At 38.2% G+C, this 26,131-nt stretch overlaps 1 protein-coding gene across 2 annotated transcripts in view; it reads left to right on the forward strand.

Annotated features, from left to right (window-relative positions):
• MUTYH (mutY DNA glycosylase) overlaps positions 1-26,131 on the forward strand; it is a 372,894-nt gene that overhangs the window by 217,196 nt on the left and 129,567 nt on the right. For both annotated transcript variants that reach the window (XM_044085888.1, XM_044085887.1), the window contains exon 10: positions 12,991-13,135. In XM_044085888.1, coding sequence (XP_043941823.1) covers positions 12,991-13,135 — 145 coding nt within the window. The remainder of the gene's footprint in view (positions 1-12,990; positions 13,136-26,131) is intronic.

The following is a 26,131-nucleotide window of genomic DNA, read 5'->3' on the forward strand; positions in this document are numbered from 1 at the left end:
GCTCTCAGACCTAACTGATGATATTAACACCAATAAACGAATTTCCAACAACTATGAAGAAAAAACAATTCCATTCCGAAACGAACTACAGGTATTCTGTGTTTGTGTGTCGGACTGACATGAACAAAAAAAAAAAAAAAAAAAAAATAAAAAAATAAAAACCATTCAAATAAAAGCGCTTTCGGACTGTCTCCTTTCAGACACTTCTTTCAATTCCCATTCTCCAAAAAAAAAAAAAAAATAAACACAGACACAACACACAGAAGTTTGACCAATCAAACAGTTGTTAATAATTAACTAGTTGTTAAACTCTGTTAAAAGTCGACTGTTATACTCTAATACCAGATAATTAATAAAATAATCAAAAATTATATTAAATATTTTTTTCTTTTTTTTTTTTTTTTCACCATAGATGTAAATATTCATAACAAATTAAAAAAATAATTAAAAAAATTAATTGGTACAAAAAATCAAAAAAAAAAACATTAAATCATCCTATAAACACTGCTGAAACACACTGCTGTAACCCCCAATAGTTCAATTCATAATCATGGTTACATATTTATAAAATCCATTTACAAAAGTTATATAATACTACTTAATGTTACTTAAATAATAGTACTTACTCAGGAGTTTATACTCTTTGTTATCTTAGTAACTTAGATACTCTGTCTGTGTCTCTCCTGTAATTGTATATACTATAGTCCGAACATGATTAAGTCTTTGATTAAAAACTGTTACCAAATATAAATTTCAAATGAAAATTCCTATAGTCATAATATATAATATATATAGATAATATAATATAGTCTACATAGTAGGTCATATTCACAAAACCTATAGGGGTCGCTATATATACATATTCCATAAACCCACTTAGGTGAGTTTAAATTAAGATACAAATCATTTTTAATCTTATTGCTTGATCTTATTACCATCTCCTGTTTTATTACATCCAATTTGCTTAAATTCAATTTTGTTATATTACCTGTTTAAATACATTTATTTTGTATGTTGTATGTATATTTACTTTTTGAAAATTTTATTATTATAATTATAATATATAACTCTAAAGATTTATATCATTAAAAAAAGGAAATAAAACTTAAAAAACCAACTCTAACTTTAAAGGTTTCCGTCTTTTCTCTTGAAAGGCTTAATCCTTAATATAAACGCTATTTAATATCTTTATAAATTCAGACCTATAGTATTTCTCTATTATCACCTTTTTTTTCACTTTGCAAGTATTCATTTCTTTCAAATTTTAGTTCATTAATCCCCTCCATAAAAAGTTGTTATTAATTTGTATTTTATATTTATTATTTAAATTTTGTGTATTTATTTTTGCTTGCCTAGAGTCAATTTTTCACTTTTCTTCTTACTAATTGCTCAATTTCTATCTTTATCTTTACATATTCGCTCTTCTTAGTCCATCTTCCCTATGTATGTCGACTTGACATGTGTAGAATGGCGGGGCCAAACTAACTGATGATATTGTTGGAAAGTTCCATATTCAGTACCTAAAGCTAAACCTTCTAACTGTTTTGTGGCCACCAAAAAATCCAAGGTGTAGATTAAGAGTTGTCACTACTACCTGGGAGAGGGACATGACAAGAGGTATTGCCATAAGTGCCAGTGGTTTAGCATGGTGCAAACATCAGTTCGAGAAACTCTTAACCTGCCTCTGTAAAAGCCCCTTTTGTGATGATCTGTGGGGGAATCCTATGAACACTCACAGAGTTCTGCCAAAGTAATATTAATAAAGCACAAGAAATGGAGGCAGTCCTTAGTCAAACCCTTCTAAAGCTGAGTCAGTTTGTGTAATGTCCCTTCCGTCCCTGCATATATTGAGATTATCCTTGTGGATGTGCACTTTTGTGGAGGTGCACCAGTGGCTCCAACCTTGAAGTGATACATTTTGAGATATAGACGTACTGGTTGATTTGCTGAACCACCTGTTTAACTGGTCTTGATTCCAAGGATCAACCCTTTGTATCACATGGCTGTTAGTCTGTGGTACTCTGAGCCAATTCTGCTTTTCATGAGTCCAACAGTATCTGAAGTTTCAGTATAAGATGGGTCATTGGGTTTTCTCTTGTCCGAGCTCATCATTTATGCTTTTCACTTTATTAGGCTTATTGAGGTCTGGTGATTACTTTTTCATGCAGATGTGGGATTGTGACCTTTTCACTCACTGCAAAGTTTATCCTAGATATGCATCCTTATTGCCCAATAACTGGTGTTTACATGTCGTTTTCTTATACAATTGCATGATGGACATGCATGAACTGTTGGGGAATGCCATCCTCATCAAGATTCTGTGCGAATCTTGTGAGGACCCAGGGGTCATTCTCTCTCTCTCTCTCAGAGATAAAGGATAATGATTCCTACCACACCCTTTAGCCTTCTTCCCTGAATGACCCCTCCCTTTAGAAACCCCATGAAGTCCTGCATGGACTTATGGTTTTCATTCCTTCCCCTAAAAAACATATAAATAATTATCTGGTGAAGAAGAGGGGGAAGTCTTAAATCATCCCTCTAATGGAGACAGTTATTTAGCATACTATGTTTGCAGCCTAGAAGCATCTGAACTCTGTTCTTATAGCTGTTAAGAAATTGATACTGTCTCTATAAACTTATGGCTGACTGGAGTGAGATCCTGACTCGGCATCTTAGGGTAACTTCTGTATTATCTTTTTGGTCAAATTCAGGGTTCCGGAACCACATCATTTTACTATCTTGCCATCAGACATTGAGCCTAAGACATAGGACAGAGTAGTAAAGAGCACATTCTTCTTTGTCACATTGAGGATTGCAATTGCCAATTCATCTCCTTATGTCCAGATTCAAGTTTTCCTAGTGGGCAAGTGGGCAGGTATTAGAGAAGCTTTTCTCCCTCCCTGAAGATGAACTAGAGGAGAAGAAGGTAGTCCAGACATTATTGTAACATTGTTGTAATATCCTAATTGAGTTTTCACATGAATTGCTGCAGTTTTGACTGTGTTGATGCCATGGTTAAGGCCTCAATATTAGGCATATCCTGATACAGGATGGATCTGGTTGAGGCTGTCCTCCCTTAAAGGAGCTCAGGCTGTTAAAAGAGGAGCTCAGGCTCTCCATCCAGGATGCTAATTTTATATGGAAATTTTTATTCAACCATCATTTCTAAAATCTAGTAGATGATTTCTTGAAAATGAAGTTCCTCTCTATTGTGCAAAGCCTCTTTGTTACCCCTTCATCCCATTTTATTCCCCTTCTCCTAGGACCTGCCAACCTCAAATTAAGAAGCCTCTTTATAGACTGTGGAAAGAAAATAAATGCCAGTCATACTACCTTCTGTGCCAGGAAAGTCTCTTGACAGGATAACTTTGCTAGTCCTGTGCTTGCAGTCCTGACTGCAGTTTACATTTGCTATTGGAGGAATGATTCTCTGAGCTATCCTTGTCTTGGAGAGCCATCACAAAGGGTAAAGTACCCTCCTGGATGTGGACACACTTAAACATATCCTAGAGCTCTCTTGTTCTCTTTAAAAAATGGCTTTAATAAGAGTCTACTCTCTCCACTGAAATCTTGATACAGGCCTGGCCCTACTTCTTAAAAGGGCTAATGAGGTATTTCCTTTAGAGTGAGGTTGGACATTCTTCTCTCACATTTTTTCTGGCTCTGGAGGGTCCCCATGACTGATGTCCAATTGTGGTCCTCAGCAGCTTCGGTGAGCACATCTGGTATGCCACATATCACATGATGGCTCTCCAGGTGGTCTTGCCTGTGCTGCCACCTTGACAGTGTTGCTAGACATGTGAACACCTCCTAGCACATTATTGTCTGGACCCTTCACAGGAGGTTGCTTTTTAATTCGTTGTGGGGTACTACCACATTCAGCACATAATGTTGACATTTCAGCTTGCCCCTGCACCCAGAGTTTTTACCAAGAGGTTGGCCATGGTAGTTACAGGCTTGCAGGAGAAGGATCTCCATATGTTTCCCTACTTGGATGACTGGATCTTGGTGATCCCATTGAGGATCTTCCTGGTATCATCCCTAAAGTGTGAAGTCCTGCAGCTGTTGTCCCCTGGGGTAACCATAATCTGAGAAAACTCCTTTCTGAGTCCCTTTAGATGGTTACCTTAATAGGTGAGGAGATAAACTTTCTCCAGTATATTATTCTTGCATATGGAGAAAGCCCATTATTTTGAGGTGTTGTGTCACTTGTCAACATGAGTAGCATGTTCTTACAGATGCCCATTCCACATTGAACCCTAGAGTATGTTACTTGGCATAATCTGTGGGTTTAGGGCTGAAGTAAGAAAATCTGTTATGTATACTTAGAAGATGGCTCCTCTCGGTCAGCTGTTGCCCTTGGTGAAGGGGAAGCAATTTGGCCAAGAGGTGCTGACTGTTGACGAGAGGCATGGGGAGTGGGGGTAAAAAAAGAAATCTAGCTTAAAATGTTCTAATTTTGAAGGTGACTAGAAATATGTACCTCATCCTGATCTCCAGCGTCTAAAATTTGTTGCAGGGGGACATAAAACTGTATGTGTGTGATGTATAACACCAGTTGTGCAGATACTTCAAAAGTATTCTAAGGCTTCTTGTGTTCACTGCATACCAGGACTGACAAATCCAAGACCAGACAGTGGGATGTACCTGTACTTCTAGCAATTTCTGCCACTTTTGCAGTAATATCGTGTCTATCTACTTCAGTCTCTTTTAGGGCTTTATAATCCCTACTAGCCTATTCTTTCATCACAGTTACTCCCCCTTTACATTTGATATCATGGAAACTACCACTGGCTGAAATTTCTTTCCCTTTAAATTCCAGCCTCAAAATCTATCCCTGTTAATGCATTTTTGTGCCAGTTCTGTGCCCAGGTATACCACTCAATTGACTACCAAAGTTGATTCCAAAAAATTAATTCTGTCTGGCGTGCCTTTCATTTTCTCACTTTATCTTCACCTGTACAGCCCACCTTCATGTTGTTATTAGCTTACCTGAAACTGCAGGTGTTTCAGTGGACTGTGAGGTTTGTATGATTGCATAGCCACCATGTGATAACATGTTTTCTCTTGGTATCAAAATCCAGTTGCTGGATTTTACAGAGGGGAACAGTTCCTACCAGTCTCTGAATAGTCCTTCTATTCTTGTAGTTGAAATTATTGCAGGTACTTTTTATGGATAATCTGTTGACAAGATTGGGAGATAACCTTTCTCAATTCCTCCAGTAGAAGGACAGTGGTCTGCACTGGAAAAGGGGCACCTCATCACTTATTTGGAGCTGCATGCAGCCTCATCCTGAAGTCCTTTGAGATCCCACTGCTCATAGTTTCTCTCCTAACTTAGTCTGGCAACCATTTTCTTCTGTAGTACATAAGCATGTATGGGGGCAGATGAGTATGTATGGGTGCACTTCTTGCAGTGGCCATAGACAGAGTCATCACTTTTTCAGCAGTTTTTTCCCAGGCTGAGAGTACACATACTGGGGGAACTTGTATTTTGTAAGACAAAAATGGGTTGAACATATAAATGCTTTTAAGCCATCATATTATTGTAGAATTTCCGCAGCAGGGTTAGCCGCATGGCAATGTAGACCTTGGCCCAAGATGATTGTCACTGTTGAAGTAACACCCTGACCCATGTGCGAAATGGGTAAAGGGGTATGAATGGATGGATAGATATGATTGTAGAATTTGTTTGTTTTTCTTCCTACACCCTGTATTGCAGTAGTATATATATATATATATATATATATATATATATATATATATATATATATAAAATATGTTAACATAACGCTAAGTTTATTGTGTTTCTGTTTCAGACCTTGCTCAGAGTTTAATTTTGTTGTGTCCATATTAAAATATAGAGGTATTGTTGTATTAATACATTCAATTGTTTGTCATAAACTTGTACAGTAAGGTCTTGCTGTAGTTCTTCTAGTTGCTGCATTGCTTTATTTGCAGCAATGTTCAGTCTTGAGATCCTGTACGTCTGTCCCTTCATAAACATTTTATGTGGGTGTGTGCTTGATTGCTTAATTTATGTAAATTTACATTCTTTCTAGTGTTTTATATGAGCAGAGGTAGTAATATGACTCATTTTCTCTTACTAAAGCAATATCCAGGAAATTAATACTCTCTGTAGATGAAGTTACTTTAAATTTGAAAATCATACTTGTGCATGTTAGGAACTCATGAAATTTCATCAACTGGACTTGTGAACTACTCCGTGTAAGAAAATGATCATCTACAATATGTAAATGATCATCTAGAAGATGTTTGTCGAATAATATTTTCTTAAAATAACAATTGCAGTATGTTCATTTAATACAAATTCTAAGTCCTAGTTTAACATTACATGATTAGCACGGGTGTTTGCTGGCCACATCTTGTTTTTGTAAGTACACATTATCTTGAAATAGAAAAAACATTACGTTCCAGAACTTCTTGCATTAATTCACATAATTTGTTTGACTGTCATCTGGGAATGTCGGTTGTCTTACATGAGTATTTTCTAAGTGCTTCTGCACCAAATTAATTTGGTATTACTGTAAGTAAGGAATCAAAATCCACTGTTGTAAAAGTAAAGCTGTAAGTATTTTCTTTTTTCCATTTATGGAGCTTCTGCGGATAATCTTTACTATATATCACTTGCAGTCCCTTGAACAATTTTATTTAATGTCTTTTTTAGATAAACTGATATTGATTATAGTAACCATCCCTTTCAAGAAACCATGGGTCTCGTGTGTGTTAACAGGATCTTTGTGTTCCCTTTGTTAAGCCATAATAAATTGGTAACTTTGGATGCAGTGTATGGAAAAAAAAATCAAAGTATCTAGGGTGACCTAATGATTCAAGTACATATATGCCATAGTATTCACTTGTGAAATAATTTTACTTACATCAGTCATATTAATCCTAGAATAAACATTTTGATCAGCATTAAATATATAGTTCCAAGATTAGATAGTCTTCTGTATTCCAAATAACACCCCTCCATCAGCATTTTAATAAGTATATGGTCATTCTAAATTAGTTTACTTATTGCATTTTGTTAATATTTTGGCAAATTATAAAATCATTTTTTTGTTTATCAGATAACTTTACCTAGTGGCAAATCATGCATCCTTGCGATGGCGGAGTAAACAGCAGGGCGACAATTAAACGTTATGTCACACTGGACACTAGTACTTCATCTTTTTCAGTATACAATCACCAATACACCCGATCGAGTTAGTTGGAATGCTTATGGATTGTCTGTGTTGTATAGCTCATCTGTGGGAGCCCAAAACTGATGATTTTATGCTGGGAGGGATTGGAGTTTGATACCTTGTCTGTGGAAAGGTATGGATTATAGCTTTAAATGTGTGTAAACTGTTACTTGTGTCCTTAAAATTCTCAAAATAATTACTAAGGTAATTAATTTTATTGCAAAAGGTAATGGAAAACTAATTGCGAATTAGTTTTATATAAAAAATGTACTTGAACGTAGGAAATCAGGATGCTAGCTTCTCAAATGAGGGGGATTAGAGCAGAGACTTTGCACAAAGATTTGTGATTCCTGGAGCTAGAGGGTCAAATTCAGGACCTAAGCTGGATGTGATTTGAAGGACGATTGGGTGTAATGCTAGAATGAAGCCCTAGCCAAGGCCTGTAGCTGTGAACCGTACCTAACCTACAGCCTGGTTGCTGGAGGGACTATGTTGGTCTGAGCCTGTGTGGAATAAAATAGGTGGAATTGGTTGTAAAAAAAAAAACTGAGAACTGACATCTAATTTACTGTGTAAAGACATCTAATTTACTGTGTAAAGACTATAAATACTTATGACACTCCACTCTATTATCAGTGGAACAGTCTAGTACGATCTTTCTCTTGCACAGATAATCATTCTTGATAAAACAGGGTTTTCATCTGTTCATCCACCAACCTGTGGTTCGTGTCTGTAATAAAATTTTATATATATATATGTTTATATATATATATTTATATATATATATATAAAATATCTATATGTTTATGTATATGTTGTGTATACATACATATTTTATACAGAGAGTGACAGAAAGCAGTAAATAAAATGTTACTATAATTATATTTACCAGAAAAAGTTATGTAACAGACAGATTATCATTTATTGAGGAAAATAGTAATTAACCACTTAAATGTAAATGTTTCTTTCACGATAATAGCTAACTAAATTGCTATCCGTATTATCCCTTACTTTTCTCCTTTATAGTAAATCAACTAAACTGAATGGGTATGTGGTTTGTTTTATATATGTTATTATGTGGATACCGCCAAGACTATATGGATATGTTATAGGGTAGTGGTTATTTCCTTAGAATTCCAGAATGATAGACACCACTGTAGAAAGCACCATAAAACAAATCCTTTAGTATAAAAAGCAAGTTTTAATCTTTTTTAATGCACAACACTACAAATACGTTTTCATCCAGTAGACTTTATCAGGTAACATTCAGTAATGGATTCCCAGCTTTATATAGTGACATCAAAGTTCACTGGCCAATCGTAAACACTGTTCTCCTAAAACCTGTTCAAAAACACTTAATAAACCTTTCAATTAATTTTAGATATTGCCAAACTACTTTAAGCACATGTTAAAATGTTCATATTAAAATTTTACTTAAAAATTACAAGTAAATCATTTATTTAATTTCAGTACTAAAAAACTGTATGTAGAAAACATTGTTCTGCCATTTTCCACCCTCTAGTGGACATTTAAAATATAACAACCAAGCTACAAAATGTCACAAATCAAAATATAAAAAGCACATAGAAAAGAATATCACATCAAATCAACTTGCAATATGCACTTATTTACATAGCTGGCTATAATTTAGCCACCCGTAGCGTGTCTATCATTCTGGAGGTTTTTTGGTGACTGTTCTGACATTACTTGCTTCAGTTTACTGCTTATTTCCTTAGAATGATACCTAGACTCTATGAATACTTTTAACATTGCTTAATACACAGTTATAGATATTCTTCTAATATAGCAACTCGGTTTTCTTTTGAATGTATTTTCACAAGTAAATGATAACATTTTCTTTGTGTAAAATACATGGTCTCAGCTCTCTTCTTAACTATTGTACAACGTTTTACAACTCTTTTACGTGTAAATATTTTTTTCTGTTAATTTTATGAGTATCCAACATATTTTGTTACTGTTAAACTTGTGATTATTTGACAAAACCAGTCCATTTTTAAACTGTGTGTAAATTTTGCTGTTATTCTATGTGCTTTTGGTCTTGGTCATGTTTGAAAACGGTCTGGTCCACCTACCCGATTAACACATTAACTAACTAACTAAAGTTGTGTATTTACTGCTGGACTGTGTCCTTATTTGCGTATTACCTTTGATTATAGTAAAAGTCTGTTCTTGATGTTTAGTACATGCTAAATGGTGCTGCTCTGTGCAAATTCATTAACAGATATACTGAGATTTTACAATTTTTCTGCAGCACTTTCTCCTGCAGTTGTTACATAATGCCTCACTCTGCTTTATTGAGTCTTTGCATATATAAATAAATGGAGTAAGAAGACGACAGAATTAACAACTGCAGATCTAAGTCAAAGAATGAATTAGGATCCCGATTTTTGCCAACATCACAGAAAATTAACATCTTCCAATTGAAACATTTACTTGTTTATTGTTGACTTGTCTGTTTTGGATATAAATGATTTAATACAGTCCAGGATAAAAAAAAAAAAAAACTATTGACCCTGTCCATGACTAACTTACAGAAGGAAATTTATTTATAAGTTGTCTTTCACCTACACGGGAATCAAACCTAGTACCTTGTGTCTGGGAGGGAAATACCTTAGCCATTATGCCAACCCAGTGTTTGCCTCACAGAAAATGTATTTAAGTTTTCTTTGCGCACAGATGAGCACTTGTCTGTGTATTCTGGGGCGAGACAGTCAAATCCATAGACTGTTTCTGTAAATATAATTTCTTGTCATTTGTGTACTTCAGAGGCAGTATGTTTATAGATCATGGGAGTGGAAGGCTATTTCGCTATCAGTCACAAATATAGCATCACTTCAGCAATTGACAGCATGTACAAAAACTTGAGCATCTGGTAAATAAAGTAGATTGATATTTCTGTACTTGTAAGAAAAGTGTTTGGCAAGTTAAAGCTGATGATTTGTTATACAAATACATAAAGTTATAAAAAAATGTGAATGAAATTATTGAAATGTGTGGTCAGCTAAAGAGTTTGGATGTTACCTTATCAAAATGGTTCTACTGGTATGGAGCTTGGATTTCTGTACACAATGCAGAAGCTGAAACCCAGTGGTTTTAACCACTTTCTACAAATCAGGGATTTTTTTGCTCAGATAGCTCACTGACACCTTTCTGGTAAATGGTTGTTTAATATTTAATGATATGGGTTTGTTAAGGGGGAAATCTTGCCTTTTTTATATTTTGTTATTCTTTAAAGATGTAACTGCAGCATTTGATGAGTAACATATTGTGCATGCTGCTTATCAAGGTCCTACAAAGGATTTAACTCTGTTTGACATAAAGAGTAATTAACAAGTTAAAAAAAAACATTAAATTCCAATCCATACATAATTCAATGGGTAAAGAAATGGCGACGCAGCAGGACAAAAGTCATGGTGGGAAGTTGCCCATCTTTCTCAGTTGGTTTCCTCTGGTGTCCCACAAATTTATGGGAACATTCTTTTGGACTATTGTTTTAAGATATAAAAGTGAAAAAGTAGCAGTGGATGACCAAATATGCTGATAATTGCAGAGTGCATAATTACTTCAATAAAAGATGTTGACGTTCTTCAAGACGGTTTTTAAAAAAGTATGCACCTAGTGTAGAGAAATTATCTCATCATTAGTGTCAGTAAGTACAGCATCATAAGACTTGATAAAATGGATTTGAATTATTACAAAATAAATGTATTAATTATTTATTTGACATTTGTTGACCGGGTTAGTCCATCTGGGACAAAGCCCTTTTTCAGTGGAGACCCGGGGAGAAAAGCTCCACAGAAAAACATACAATTTATTTAACATACAATTAATTTAACATATGATGAACCAAAAAATTAAATAATTACAAAATTACATAAACATAAGTAATAGCAAGTTTAAAATATAAAGCAATTTGAATATACCTTTCAGCATGAGAAGATACAGAGGAGACAAACAACAAACAATAAAGATAGACATTAACTTTTGAAAAGATTATACAGAAAAGTTAGCCTGGCTGTGAGTAGAAAAAGAATAGGTCTAGTGTGAAAGGAATTTAAGAGTGCAGGATAGAAACAGAAAGGAAGGAAAGATGAGTAGCAGTGTTGCAAAAGAGAGAGATAAGGAGAAAGGTAGAAGCCAGATAAGAGAATAGGATACCTTAGGAAGTATGAGTCAGCCAGGAGGAAGATAGCATAAACATAATTTATTTTCCTTAAAGTGAATTTTTACTGCCTTCCTGAAAAGGGATTTGGATGTTATGTAACAGATGTCTAAAGGTAGTTTATTCCATTTATTGTATTTATTCCATTATTACAAAATAAATACTCAAATAATGTAAAACGACATCATCATTGAAGGTGTAGAGACAGTGGGAGACAGTTACATTTTTTACTGAGTGTTTTTTCTTTGCTGCATGCCTGCTGTACATCAAACCTCCATGAGCCTTGCATTCACAACTCTCCCTGTAACTTGTACTGTTTAGTCTGCCAATGATAAGAAAGTGTTAACTGCAGTGAGCATGCAACCATGTAGGAGTTTGTACTCCTGCCTGCAGCTATCATTCATGTGTCCAAGGTGCATGGAACAGCCTGGGGTCTGCTTTTTCCATCCAGACTGAGGCTGTTTTGTTTCAGGACAGGATCCTAACTGTACCCAAGCTAAGGAACTACACATCATCTTCCTCCTTCTCATCACCATTTCATTCATATGCAGATGATGCAGATATTTTCTGTTATGCGGTAATCTCCATCCTCCCGGTTGCTGATGTGGACACACTTGACTGACAACAATGCCTCTAGTCCCCCCTCCTCTTTGATGCATGTTCTAACCATTACACTTCAGCAGGAGCTACTACCACTGGCTTGGTAATGCCGGGCTCACATCTGCCTAGTCTGAGCTATACTACTGGTGTTAGCAGTTGTTCACTTGCTGGACACAAATCAGTATGTGACTGTAAAACGGTCAGTATTCCCAAAGATTAGTAAGATGTCATCTGCCATTCACGCCCATCCTTCCCTTCCCAGTCTCTCTCTCTAATGGCAGAGTCAGTATTCACACTTTTGTTAGCTAGTTAACAGTTAGGGCTTTACCCCTCTACACCATAGAGCACAACATAGAAATTTAAATTTTAACCAACGTTTATCTACCAAAGTTAGAAAAGTGTTTTCTGTGTCCCAGCTAGTTCAAAAGATCATGCCATGTCACTCGAGGGAGAGTACTGTATCACTGTATACTTCTTTTATTCATCCCTGTTCTGAGTACAGTGTTGCATTTTGTAACCCTCAGTGAAGCCACCTAAAACAACTTGAAAAATGCTGACCATTCCTTACTAGAAAATGTAAAGCCTGAAAACTTACTGTTCAGAAATGATTCTGTTCCTTATAAGTTACTGAAAAGTAATCTTTGTCTTGCCTGTAAGGCAGTGTCTGATCCTTTTCTATTTGAAAGTGTTATAATGTTTATTGAAAATTTCCTTAATTTTCATATAGGCGAGGGAAAAACTTGAAAGAATGTGTAAGTTGTAAAACAGAAAGTCGTGATGAAAGTAGAAGTGTACTTAAATATTTTGGCTACAGAACTTGTTATGTAAAAGAGACAAATATGTTTATATATCTGGATTCTGGAATTAAATATTATTTTCACACAAAGGTAAGTTGTAAAAGCTTTTATTTAATATGTGTTGTTTCATGAGAGTTTATACAAACACACAATAGGTATAAAGATTTTTGATTGTTCTTTAATTTTTTTTACGGATTTGCAGGACTTTGGCTAATGCACTTGTAGATCCAGAAAGACCAGGAGATTTTAACCAAGCAATGATGGAGCTTGGTGCCAAGGTCTGCACTCCAAAATCACCAGACTGTTCAGAGTGTCCACTAAAGAACCATTGTCGAGCTTATAAGCAGGTAGACTTTTAAGAATTTACTGCTTATTTTGAAGTAGCACAGTGCTCTGGACTAATAGCATTTGCACAGTAATGTAAACAACCTTAATTTTTTTTTTCTGTTTGCAACTAGAAGGGCCTCACTGAGACAGATGCCTGGTGTCAGAGGCATGGCCTCAAGCTTAATGTCAAAAAGTGCAATGTCATCTGCTTTGGTAAAAACTCTGTACCAATGAACTACCACATAAACGGCAGTCTACTTAACAGTGAATATGTGATAGAGACCTTGGGACCCAGGTGGACAGTAGTCTCTCCTTTGATAATCACATTGCAGCAGTAGTCAGGAAATCCTTCTATGTGGCACACCTCATCACAAAAGGGTTCTCATCCAGGAAAAAAGTGGTCATTGTTCCCCTCTACTCGGCACTCATTAGACCCATTATAGAGTACAACTCCCCTTTTGGAATGTACCTCACAAGACATTTGCAGCAGCTGGAAAGGCCACAGAAGTACCTTACAAAGAGGATTACTGGCCTCAAACAGATACCCTACACTGACCGTCTCAGAAAACTCTAGCTTTACTGTGTAGCATATTGCCTACTCCGAGGAGATCTCTTCCTAACATATAAAGCTATGTTAAACCCAGAGTTGCTACACCTAAAGAAATCCCAATCCCTCCGAGCTACAGGCTGTAGGGACCTAAGCCTTGTCACCACAATAAACAGGACATGCTGGAGGGATTCCTGTCCCAGAGACTTCCTATACTCTGGAACAAGCTACCCATCTATGTCAAGCAAAGTTCCTCATTAGCACTCTTCAAGGAAAAATCTTGATGAGTGGATGGGAAATAGGAATTCTGTGGCTCTGCTGTACAGGGGCACAGGAAATTAACTTTCTTGGGTGGCGTAAGCCAGGAAACCTTGTTGGCTAGGCTTACTTAGGCCCTTGGGCTGATAGACTAGTACCTACCTATGAACCTATATATACACATGTACATACACACACACACACACACACACACACACACACACACATATATATATATATATATATATATATATATATATGTGTGTAGATTAAATGTCAAAGAAGTTATAAGACATTGGAAGTAGTAAAGTTTGATTTGTTACATGTATTTGGACTGTTGGAGGGATATTTAGAAAGAATAGAATTGCTTAAAGTTGAGTATATTAAGTTTTTGCATGTCCAGCAGCTCACCATAATGCTTAATTCAGCAACAGGTTATTAGTGGTGGCTCCATGTTCCTTGTCTAACTGGGGCACAGTAGCTAGCTGGTGGGGCAAGTAGGGCTTGTGAAGAAGAAAAAAGAAAAACAGCATACCAGTAAAGTGTAGAATACATGATTCATGATAACAACTCATCCATAATCCACTGTTAAAAATGAAATAGCATTTCCCTACAGAAAAAAAATGTGAATGACCTAGTCTTACAAATCTTGGCAATGTTCTCAGTACAGAAAAACTAATAATTTGTCGTGCTCTGGGATTATGGGTTGGATGAAGTGTTGGTATACTGCTGTGCATTGAGTCAAGGGTGTAGCTACCAATACAAAAAAGGTGTGCAAATATTACATGCAAAGACCTTGTGTGCCTTTGAGAAAAAGGAAAAAAAATCATTAAATCAAATTAAGAACAGAAAGTCGGACATATTTTATTCTGTGTTGCATAGTAAGGAACATATTTTTAAAACATACGTCATATTTTGCCAACATTCAACATAAAGCACATCTTCCCACTGCTAAATTTCACTGGTGAATAGCATAGTGGTTTATATGTCTGTCAAAAGTTGTTTGACATAGAAGTAAGAGTGGTCAGTTAACAGCTAATGGATTTCAATTATAAGTTTGACACCTCGGAAAGAATGTGAGAGAGGGTCTGTCAGCACTTGGACTGAAAATTAGATGCCTTAAAACATGCATTTCAGCTAATTTGTTTTGTTGAACATTTACAACTACCGTTAAAGAGGTAAAAAAAACTCTGAGAACAAAAATCAAAGTAATTAGAGCAAAAAAGTGAAAATGAAAAATAGGTTTCAGAAGTTGTGTAAGATGCTGTTACTCACACTACCGCCATTCTTTTTACATGGAAGTTAAAAACAATATTTCCTTATATATAGCATAACTTATAAAGGGAGCTTGAAGTGGATTTGGAGGCAAAAAACACAAACATCACTTTAGTGACAAGTTGATTGAGGTATAACCACTTGATGATTCTGCTGCATTAAAATAGTGTACAAAGATATAATGAAATATTTGAAATATAGCAGCAGTCATTACTTAATTCACTTATTTATACTTTTTTGTTGACTGAATTAGTCCCAGTTGACCAGTAGCCTCTTGTCAGGGGGACTAAAGGTGGTATTCATAGTGATTAGGGGAAATTTGGCCAAGTCAGCAGGGATCTTCTACTCTTTTCAGTAAGTGCTGCGGGATCTTTTACATCCACATCCCAAGTATTTATACTTTGCTGACAGGGTTAGTTTCACTAGGCTACTGTTTTTTTCCGGGGAGACCTGAGGTAGCATTAATACCACTAGGGGAAATTTAACCAGGGCATCATGGAGCTTCTAGTACTCTTTTTTGATAGGTGCTGTTGGATCTTTTATATCCACGTGAGGTACGATCAACTCAAGCAGATGGGACCTCTGTTTAACATCTCATCCAAAGGACAACACACTCAAAAGTGTAGCACCCCACTTATGCTGCACTCCAGTGTCAGCAGTCCACCTACATGGTGTGGGAATACAACCCACAGCCTTCTGCACCAAAGGTGAGGGTGCTGCCTGTGCCACTGACACTAGCTATGCTTATGAGGCTCAGGGCATAAGTACTTCACAAAATCAGTTATGTGCTGTAAACTCTGAGATAGGTAATAGGCAAACTACTCCAATTCACTTAAAAAGTTAAAACAACAGGTTTTCCAGCAACATGCATTTTCTGAACATTTAAACAAACAAAGAAAAAAACTCTCTTACTCAATAATTGGCATCACTGACTGATTATAGGTTCATAGGTATGTACTAGGCTAATGGCTCTGGAGCCTTTACAACCTAGCCCAAAAAATTGCCCCAGCGTCATGCCAGGGCAGTTTTTTGGGCTAGGCTTCTAAAGGCTCTGATTTTTAATCCTCAGTGATTTATCAGAAACTGAAGACATAAGTGGAGGCTTGGCAGTTAATGCAGAGGATTATGGTTTGGTGAACTGCTTCCTGCAGTCACAAGAACACTTTGTGATTTTTTTTTTCCTACTGCGTAACTTTAAGTTGCTTAACAAGGTAGTACTGCTGGGTTTCCCCCTTACCTGGTTTAAAATACTGAAAAACAAAAAGAAAAGGCATACATATGCGACTAAATACTAGTGCAGTTTCTGAACAATAAGACAGGAGTCAGAGCATTGCCAAATGGGACTCTAGGCAGAGTAATGGACCCCCCACCCCCACAGCCATACCAGTATCTTATTACTAGGCTGCATCTCCCCATTTACTATAAAACACTGCTGAAACCTTCCAGTGTCTGTACTATTTTCTTCTTTACTTACTACAATGATCACAGATATTTGGATTTAATTTAAATCGTTTATTAAAATTGTTATAGCAAAAACACTGGCAACCATTTAATGATCAAAACAATACACCCTCATGACAGCATGAGGAACAGTAAATGTCTCTTCCTCTGAAACGCACATTTATTGAAAATGTGTCTGGCAGTCCATTAAACTACAACAGACATGCAGGGATTCATAGTCAAATAGTGAATAACAAAGCACTAATTCAAAACTATCTGAGGGTGCAGGAATTCAAAAAACAACTATGTAATGAATTTGCTAACAGCTTGGGATAGCCTACTGGACACACATCTTTTCAAGGACAACCCAGGAGCACTGTTGTCTATAGGACAAAAACACTTAATCTGTATGTTTGTATCATTTTAATAAAGAGTCCTGGCTCAGAAGTGCTTGTGATTGACTGCTGTGATACTTTGGTTGTATATGGTGAAATAACTTGGTCAGATTTAACACTAGACAAAGACTCAATCTAAAGCTGAACTACAGGAAGCAACTCATTAACATCTGCTGTATGTATCAAACTGTTGTAGCCCAACACAGTGCATTTCATACCCCTGTGCCTACAAAAATAAGTTAAATTAAAAATGCATTGTGTGAAGGATTAGTATTTAAGTAGGCTTTAACTATTGTGACATACTATAAATTGTAAGATTTATTTAAACTTTTTTTTTAATGAGAAAGCAGCCTCATTGGTGGCCATTTATAAGAAGGGGTTGTACAATGTAGCTTTAGATTTACTTTTAAGTTTGGACCATCCTTATAATCATGAAGACTAATGGTGAGGAGCACTGGTCCTATCTGAGTTCTTCCTAATTTTTCTGTTTTATTGAGTAGTGCAGCTCATATTCCAATGAAAAGCTGGCACATTTATGAATATCGCGTAAGCATTGCCAAACTATTTCATTGCTGTTACTATAACTGTGTGCAATACAGTGTACAGTAATACATTTTGGTGTTATCACTTTAGTGTTAGCTATTTATTTACTGTATGAAACCTGCTGAATATGGCATGTAACATGTTTAATGGTGGAATATTGTTTATAAATGAAGATACTAAAACCTAAGCAGGGTCATTAAGAACCTGCATGTCACATTATTGCTGCCAGAGTTGTTTAATTATGACTATTGTAATGGTGCCGCATAGTGTAATTTTTATACATTGTGAAGTTGTTACTTCATTGCCTGCCATGCATGTTGCTGTGCGAAATCTGTTTGGCATGTCATAAATGACATGCAACAATAATGGAATATTAATTATGGTGAGGATACTAATAAAGTAAGTTGTGACTGTATTGAGAGATTTCTATGAGTTATCAACATATTTATTTATTTATTTTTATTTAGTTAACATTTATTTACAAGGAAAATTTGACTTGGAATGAGCCAATTTTCAGCAGAAGCCCAGGGAGAAATGCTCCAGATGCATATCTTTGTAGATAATGGCATGCAGTGTGAGTTATATATTTGCTTAAAGTGTGGACAGATTAAAACTTACTGCAACTTGGAGCCATTACTGTTCTGTCTTGACATTGTTCCCTATTTGAAATTATTTACTGATCATGAAATTGTATTAGAACACCAGTAAATATGCACAAAGAATGCATGTAGATGGGAATCCTTAGGTTTAAGGAGAAGTTGATGTTAGTTATGTACTTATGGATGAGAAGCTGTAACAAATTTTTATAGGGACGATACAACCTTTGTTAACAGCGTGGATGTTGCTGAGGAGGTGAAATATTTGCAATTTATGATATTAGAATTATGTAAAGGAACAAGGAACATTTAAATTAATTAAACAAGGTTAAATACATGAAAAACAATAAGCAACAGGAGCCACCAAAGAGTAAACGCTCCCAAACCAGTCTCCTTAATAAGTCTTAGAGTAATAAACACAAAAGTATAGGAGCAGACCTACGCAGAGAAATGTTGCAGATAGATGAAGCTTAATCCAATGGGCAAAAAATTCTCCAGAAGACCACGAAAGTTCATAAAAATTCAATAAAACTTTTATTCTGTGTATACAGCAGGTAAGTGCTTTCGCCAACAGGCTTTTTCAAGCCATTAACAAAAGTCACGAATAACACTATACCTTATATAGTTCATCAATTAAGATTGCAAATAAATGATGACATCATTGCAGTGAAATCTAAAAGGACTAGCTAATAAATTAATGAATATATATATATATATATATATATATATATATATAAGCATATCTTAGATGTTCAATCAAGATGCAATAATAATAGAAAAATACATTAAAAGTAAATAGTTTAAAAATACATATTGTCTGACAACTAATTTCCTATTCTTTAAAACAGGCTTAATAGATATTTTGTCATTCATGCCTGGGTTAATATGTGCCCTAAGCTTGATGATCCATCTCATTTCAATTATTTCTGTATAATTTCTAACGTCTCCACCTCTCATGTTAGGTTTATTAACATAAAGGACCATAAACTTGAAAAAATGTGAATCATCCATCCCTTAAATGTTCAAGTTTTATATGGAAAGATGCATGGAAACTGAGTTGCTTGTTATCCTGATGGTCTTTTAAAATATTATTGTTAAGTATGCAGATAGTACTAGGTGGAACAGCTGACATTGGCAGGGGCATGATATTAATGTAAAGTATATATAATGGATGTTGTGAGAATAACAGATATGTATGGGTTGTACAAAATGTGCAAGATTTGCACTTCATACATTCCCTTGCTCAGAATAGAGTGCAATGAGTATGGAGACCATGAAGGAGCTGGTGCTCTTACAGGAAGATGACTTATTGAGAACATAATGTAATGAAAAGAGAAGGAACGACAGGGAAGAGTTTGAAGGACAATATGGCAGACATGACTGCTTGAATGTAGATATTTAGAGGGTGTTGGACAGAAACACCAAACATCAAGATAAGGAGAATCTGCTAGGACAAGAGGAAAATTAGTTCATAGTTCATAGTTCATAGTTCATAGTTCATAGTTTATTACTAAGCTAACTGCCCTTGGGAGCCATTTCAAGCTTAGCCAATTATCCCTTGTGAGACTCAAACCCTGCACCTTGTGTTTGTAAGGCAAACACCTTAGCCATTAAGCCACCCTCCCAACCTAATTAATATTAATAATTAATTATTAAATTAATTAAAAATTAATATGTTTTAGGGAATATTTAGGCAATATTTATCAGAACTAAATGCATTATGAAATAAATGGAGAAGGATAAAATTGTGGGACAGAGGATGATGGTCCAAATTATTGTATTTAGTAAGCTGTGTCCATTTATTTTTGCAGCTGTGGATTCAGTAAATCATTGGCATATATATATATATATATATATATATATATATATATATATGGGTCTACTACTATATATGCCCGAACGCCATTCCCACACAAACTCACCGGGCCAGATGACCGACAGGTAAGTGTACCGACAGGGTGATTTGCCGACAGCGGAAAGACCGACAAGGGAATGTGCGATCGCAATGCGGTAAGTGTGCGATGGTGACGGAGTTAGGAGCGGTCAGGTAAGTGCTCGAGATTGTGGGATGTCGGGTTAGGCTGTGGGATAGGTGAGTGTGTTTGTCGGAGGTATGGTTCGGGTAAGGTAAGTGTGTGCTAGTGAGGGACTGTAGTTTAGGGACGGGTTAAGTGAGTTAGGGTCAGGGTGCGGGTAAGTGATGTGCGTTAGTGTCGGAGCTTGGGCTAGGGGTGGGTTAAGTGAGTTAGGGTTAGGGTGCAGGTAGGTGAAGTGTGCGGAGCTTGGGCTAGGGGTGGGTTAAGTGAGTTAGGGTTAGGGTGCAGGTAGGTGATGTGTGCTAGTGTCGGAGCTTGGGCTAGGGGTGGTAAGTGAGTTAGGGTTAGGGTGCAGGTAGGTGAAGTGTGCGATAGTGTCGGACCTTAGGGTTAGGGTTTGGGTCAGGGCTAGTGTGTATGCTATGTAGTGTCGCGTGTTGTTTACATTCCGTGTCGGTGTAATGGTGTTGTGTAATGGTGTTCGGTGTTTTGCGTTGTCGGGTTTGTGTGTTGTCGGTCATCTGGCGTCGGGGAATCGTCGTGTCGGTAATTAGTAGTAGACCCATATATATATATATATATATATATATATATATATATATACATAGACACACACACACACACACACACACACATATATATGTATATATTTATAAGTAAACACAAATATATGCAAATATACCTTACACAGCCTTATTTTCAAGCCTACTGTCTGTCCTGCACTAGCCAGTCTAGTCACACCTTACACACCAAATCGATCCCTATGATCAGAAGACAAAAATCTCTTGGCTATCTCAAAACCCACAAGAAAACCAGGTCACTCTCTGTATTCATACGCTGTCTCTATACTTTGGAATTCCCTACCTCTAGCTACCAGGTCTATGCCTGGCCTAACCCATTTCAAAGCCTCTTTAAAAAATCATCTCAAAAATACATGGCTCTACTCCTGCATAAAACCTGCCTAATGCTCAAGTCTTCCTCTTCTTTCACACTAGCCCCATCATCCTCTTCTGTCACATTTCAGTCCCTCACAGACTGCAAGATCCTAAGGCTCTTCTAACTCCTTCTCTGTTTCTATACCATATCCTTAAGCTACTCCTCAGGCTGTATTGCTTCTATTCTTCTTAACTCTCTGTCTTACTATCTATCTGCATCACTAACTTTCTGGCTGCTATTTTCCTAACTGAAACTTACAATTTTATGTTGTTCTATCTCGCCTTTATTGTTGCTGGTTGGGTTCAGAACAGAGAATCGATTCCATCTTGGCTTTACTAAAGCTCGAGAGCTTCCAGTCGCTCAAGGCAGTACCCTATCCTATGATGCTTAGAGAGATTACCCAGATCTCATTTGCCGCTAAATAGATCGGGTGCTTCCTACTATGCTCAGGCTAAGTGGAATCTTTTTTTCCTCATTTATGCTAGTTTTGTCCAAATTCTTACAGTATTTGGTTAACCTGTACTTCTGTTAGTGTTTACTTTGATATTTTTGACTTTCTCACATTGTTGGTGTTACTGCTGTGGTTAGTTGTCGTACTTTCACTAGGCTGTTACCCTTTCCCTAGCCCAGCTCCAATTTCTTGAGAGAATTATTGTTGATTTTTTATATTAAGCTTTCCTGTCACCCCTTTTATAGTGTAAGGAGTTCATTTAAGTTAGAAAACTCTTTTTCCACCCATTTAAGTTAGAGGGCTTTTTCCCTTTTCACTGTTATTTCTCTTAGAGGAGTAGCCGTTTAAGTTAGACTTCTCCTCTGGCAGGAGGAGACTGTCGTTTGAGTTAGAGACTTCTCCTCTAGTCTCCCAAGTTGCTCTCTTTTTTTTGTGTTCTATTAAAAAAAAAAAAAAAAAAGTTTGCTGTCGTCCTGTTTGTTGTTGATGATTGCAGACTATTGGGTTAGCCATGTCCAAAGAGTCTAAAAAAGCGAAGCCTTCGGGCTTTAAGAAGTGTGACCGTTGCAGCCAAAAAATGTCCCTGACAGATGACCACACCAGTTGTGTGTACTGTTTGGGTGGGGTCCATCTGCAGGAGTCCTGCTCTTTCTGCCACACTTTCAGTGCCAGGGTTTTGTTAGAGAGGAAAGTAAATTGATTGTTAGGGGTTTGTTGGAGGTTCCTTTCTCTGAAGCTTTAGAAAGAGAACAGAGTTCCTTCAAATCTCCTCATCAGTCTCAGTCCCCTAGATCTGACAAGTCCTCAAAGAGACCTGCTTCCATGGCTCCGGAATCTGAACCATCAAAAAAGCAGGCTAAGGATACATCATCGGACCCGAAGGCTTTCGGGCCCAAAAAGGCTATCTGTTCAGCTCCGCTGGTTATTTTGGAGACGACAGAGTATTGCATATGGAGCAGATCCCCAGTCCTGGAACCAGTCTTCTCAGCCTTACACTCGCCTATTTTACAGTCCATTAAATCCTTGACCCCATCCTCTCGGTCCTCCAGAAGTCTGTTGGATGAAGATGTGGAGCGGGTGGTCAAAAGGTTGTTACAGATTCCGGCGCTGGCCAAAATTCTGTCGACCCCAGCCCAGAATGATTTGGGTCCGACATCCGCCACTTCCCCTTCTTCGATTCCTCTTCTGACCCATGTGTTGGCTTCAGAGCCGGAGTGTTTGGATTTGATCGTAGTGGAAATGTTGGGACCGAGATCCGCTCTGGCTTCTTCGGTCCCGTTTTCTGCTCTGATCTCCTGGGTGCCTTTGTCTGTTGAGGTGTCTAGGGGCTGATGCTCGCCCGTCGGGTCCGGGGAGGAGAACTGGGTTGGACAGTTGTCCGAACCGATTCTCCCTCTTGTGGCTTCGGCACAGGTGAGCTTGGAGCCTACATTGGCCTCAAAGTCCACTGCCTTGGTTCAGGGGGAGTCTCTGGATTTTTTGGAGCTGGGAGCTCCCTTGGAATGGGGCTGCGGTGCTTTCGAGGTCATGAGGAGAGTGCTGTCATCCCAGACGGCTCCACTGTCAGATCTGAACAGGGTCTATATTAAATCAGTGAACGCTTTAAAAAGTGAACTCTGATTTATCGACCCCATGTAAGCGAAAGCTTACAATCCCGAACACTCAGGGAAAAAAAATCGCAGTTCCACAAAAAATAAAAACTTCAAAACATTACATAAAGTGGGGGGCTTCACCCCCCCACACACCCTCATTCTGGGGGGCTATGCCCACGACACCCCTCTACTTAAATATACCAACTCTGAGATTGCACTACAGTGACAAAAACCACAAACTAATGGAGGAGGCCAAGAGATTTCTTTCCCAGGGAAAGACATCGCTTATATGACGTTTCGCTATTTTGCTGTTTCGTGCTTTCAAGTTCGATCAAGACACATTCGAAGGATTGCATCTTCGAGTATATAATAGGAACACTCTGAACACTCTTCCCCCAAAAGCACCAGAGTCTGTCTCTGTACCACCTCTCCCTCCCAAGCGTGGAAACCCAAAATCCCAGGATGCCCCACTGGGCAAATCTGTCTCTTCTGAAACCTCCCCAGAGTACCCCTCTGAGGAGGTCCCTCGGAAGAGAACATGTAAGAGGAAACATCTAGACTCCCCTGAGGAGTCTATCACTTCAGACCACAGACCTCAATGATTCAGAAGGGTCCTTACGCTCACCCTCTGAGGATGTCTCCTTTGCAGACATCCTAGAGATAATTAAGTAGAGAGGTGGCTGGAAGTCCATCAACCCTTCTGAGAATGAGTCCGTGTAACTGGAGGCTTTTGGGTCTCGCCCTTCCACCTCTTGGGTGACTCCACCTTTTGAAAAGCTCCTAAATGTAGTCAGTTGGAAGGTGTGGGGCTCTCCAGAGTCTGTGGAACCTGTTCCGAGGAGGCCAAATAAGTTTATTACATTGGCCTCTGACAAGGAATCCCTCGCAAAAGGTGTCCCGGTAGATGCTATGGTGATGGCGGTGGCCACCAAAAATGGATTGTTTGAGACGTCCTCATCTGTTCATCTGCCAAATAAAGAATCTTGTATGATGGACAGGTACGGAAAGCGTATGTTCTCATCAGCAGCCTTTACCCTCAGGTCGCTGAACTACTTGACTCCTTTTTACCAGACTTCAGAGGGGTCTCCTGAAGGTGGGAAATACCCTTCAAGGTTCTACAGCTGCAGAGGTTTCAGACAAGGTGACCTTCGCAGCTTTCTACCTTAAATTCAGTGGTAAACTCCTCCATGCGGCTTATCTCTTATGCGGCTGATCGAGCGAGTAGGGCAGCAGGTACAGGAATCTCTTTAAGGAGGCATTCCTGGATGCACTTATGCGAGTTTGCAGAGCCCTTCAAGTCTTCCTTTATCAGTGCCCCATTTGATGGCTCATCCTTATTCGGGGCAAAAGTGAGAGAGACTCTGACCAGGTGCGAGCAAGAGGGAAAGACTCTTTCTGCCGTGTGAGTCCATTTTTCCCTCCCTAGCAGGTCTTACCCCAAAGGCCAGAATGGGGGAAAGATGTGGTTCCATAAGTTCCAAAGAACCTTTCCGGATGCAAATGGTGATTCTTCCCCCAGGGGCAGAGGGGGAAACTGCAATGGAAGACGCCGACCTCGTGGTAGAGGGTGTCTGCAAAATCAGGGTAACAGGGATACATTCCTTGGTAGGCCCTTCCAGCTCTCCTGAAAAGGCAGTCGGGGGTCGCTTGTCACTGTACCCAAATGCCTGGCTAAACATAAATGACAAATGGGTACATGTGGTCATATCCAGAGGCTACTGTATACCCTTTTCCTCTCCCCCTTCAGAAAAAAGGTCAGTCTCGGATGTTCCACCCAAACAAAAGGACCAGGCAACCCTAGAAATTCAAAGGTTGCTAGAAAAAAAAGAGTCATCCTAGAAGTCCCCGCAGACCAAATTGGATCCAGAACTTACTCAGGGTCCTTTTTAGTTCCAAAAAAAGACAGGGGACTGGAGGCCCATTTTGGATCTCAGCAGACTAAACAAGTCTGTAAAAAAAAAAAATCAAAGTTCTGGATTGTGATGCTGTAGTCTATGCTCCCCTTTCTGGAGAAAGACAATTGGATGTGCTCAATAGAGCTCCAGGATGCATACTACCATATAAAGATGGACAGGCGATCCCGGAGTCACTTGCACTTTCGGCTGGGAGCCAGTCATTACCAATTCCAGGCTCTGTCCTTTGGTTTCACTATGGACTGCAGAGTGTTCACCAAATGCATGGAAATAGTCACTGCTCACGAGGCATCTAGGATTCCGGGTGTTTCCATACGTGGACGACCACTATTCACATTTGTTCTCAGCTAGGCATTACAATAAATTTCAAAAAGTCTGCCTTGTTGCCATCACAACATGTTGTATTTATAGGAGCAGCCTTAAACACAAGAGAAATGGTAGCCAAACTTCCTCCTGACAGGATACAAACCCTACGCCAACAAGTACAGAGCATCCTCACAAAGAAGAAAGTAGAGGCAAAGGTTGTTCTAAAGATCTAGGGTACTGTGGCGGTTGCAATAATCTTGGTACCGCTCGCACGCTTACACATGAAAGTTCTCCAGTGGTTGGTTTTCACCCAATGGTCCATGCAGGAACTGCCCATGTCCCACAAGATTATCATAATTGAATCAAGCAAGAGAGACCTCCGCTGGTGGCTTCATTCTTCTCATGTGGTTCTGGGCAGACAGTTCATCCTCCCTCAACCAGTAGCTACAGTGACCACGGACACTTCCCAGATAGTGTGTGTGTGGGGGGGGGCATTATCTGGGGAAGACGGTCCAAGGAGTTTGGCAGGAATATGAGAACCACTTGCATGTCAGTGTCCTAGAGATGAGAGTGGTGCTGTTAGCATTGCAGGCATTTCATGACTCCCTTCCACTAGGAACGATTGCAATCCAGACAGACAATATGTCAGTCGTGTGATATATAAACAAACAAGGAGGAACCAGATCTTACCCCCCCATGTCGAGAGGATCAAAGAGTATGGCAGTGAG

Source organism: Protopterus annectens, chromosome 10.part0, assembly GCF_019279795.1.
Source record: "Protopterus annectens isolate FY-2018-M chromosome 10.part0, PAN1.0, whole genome shotgun sequence".
In the NCBI taxonomy this organism is placed as follows: domain Eukaryota; kingdom Metazoa; phylum Chordata; order Ceratodontiformes; family Protopteridae; genus Protopterus; species Protopterus annectens.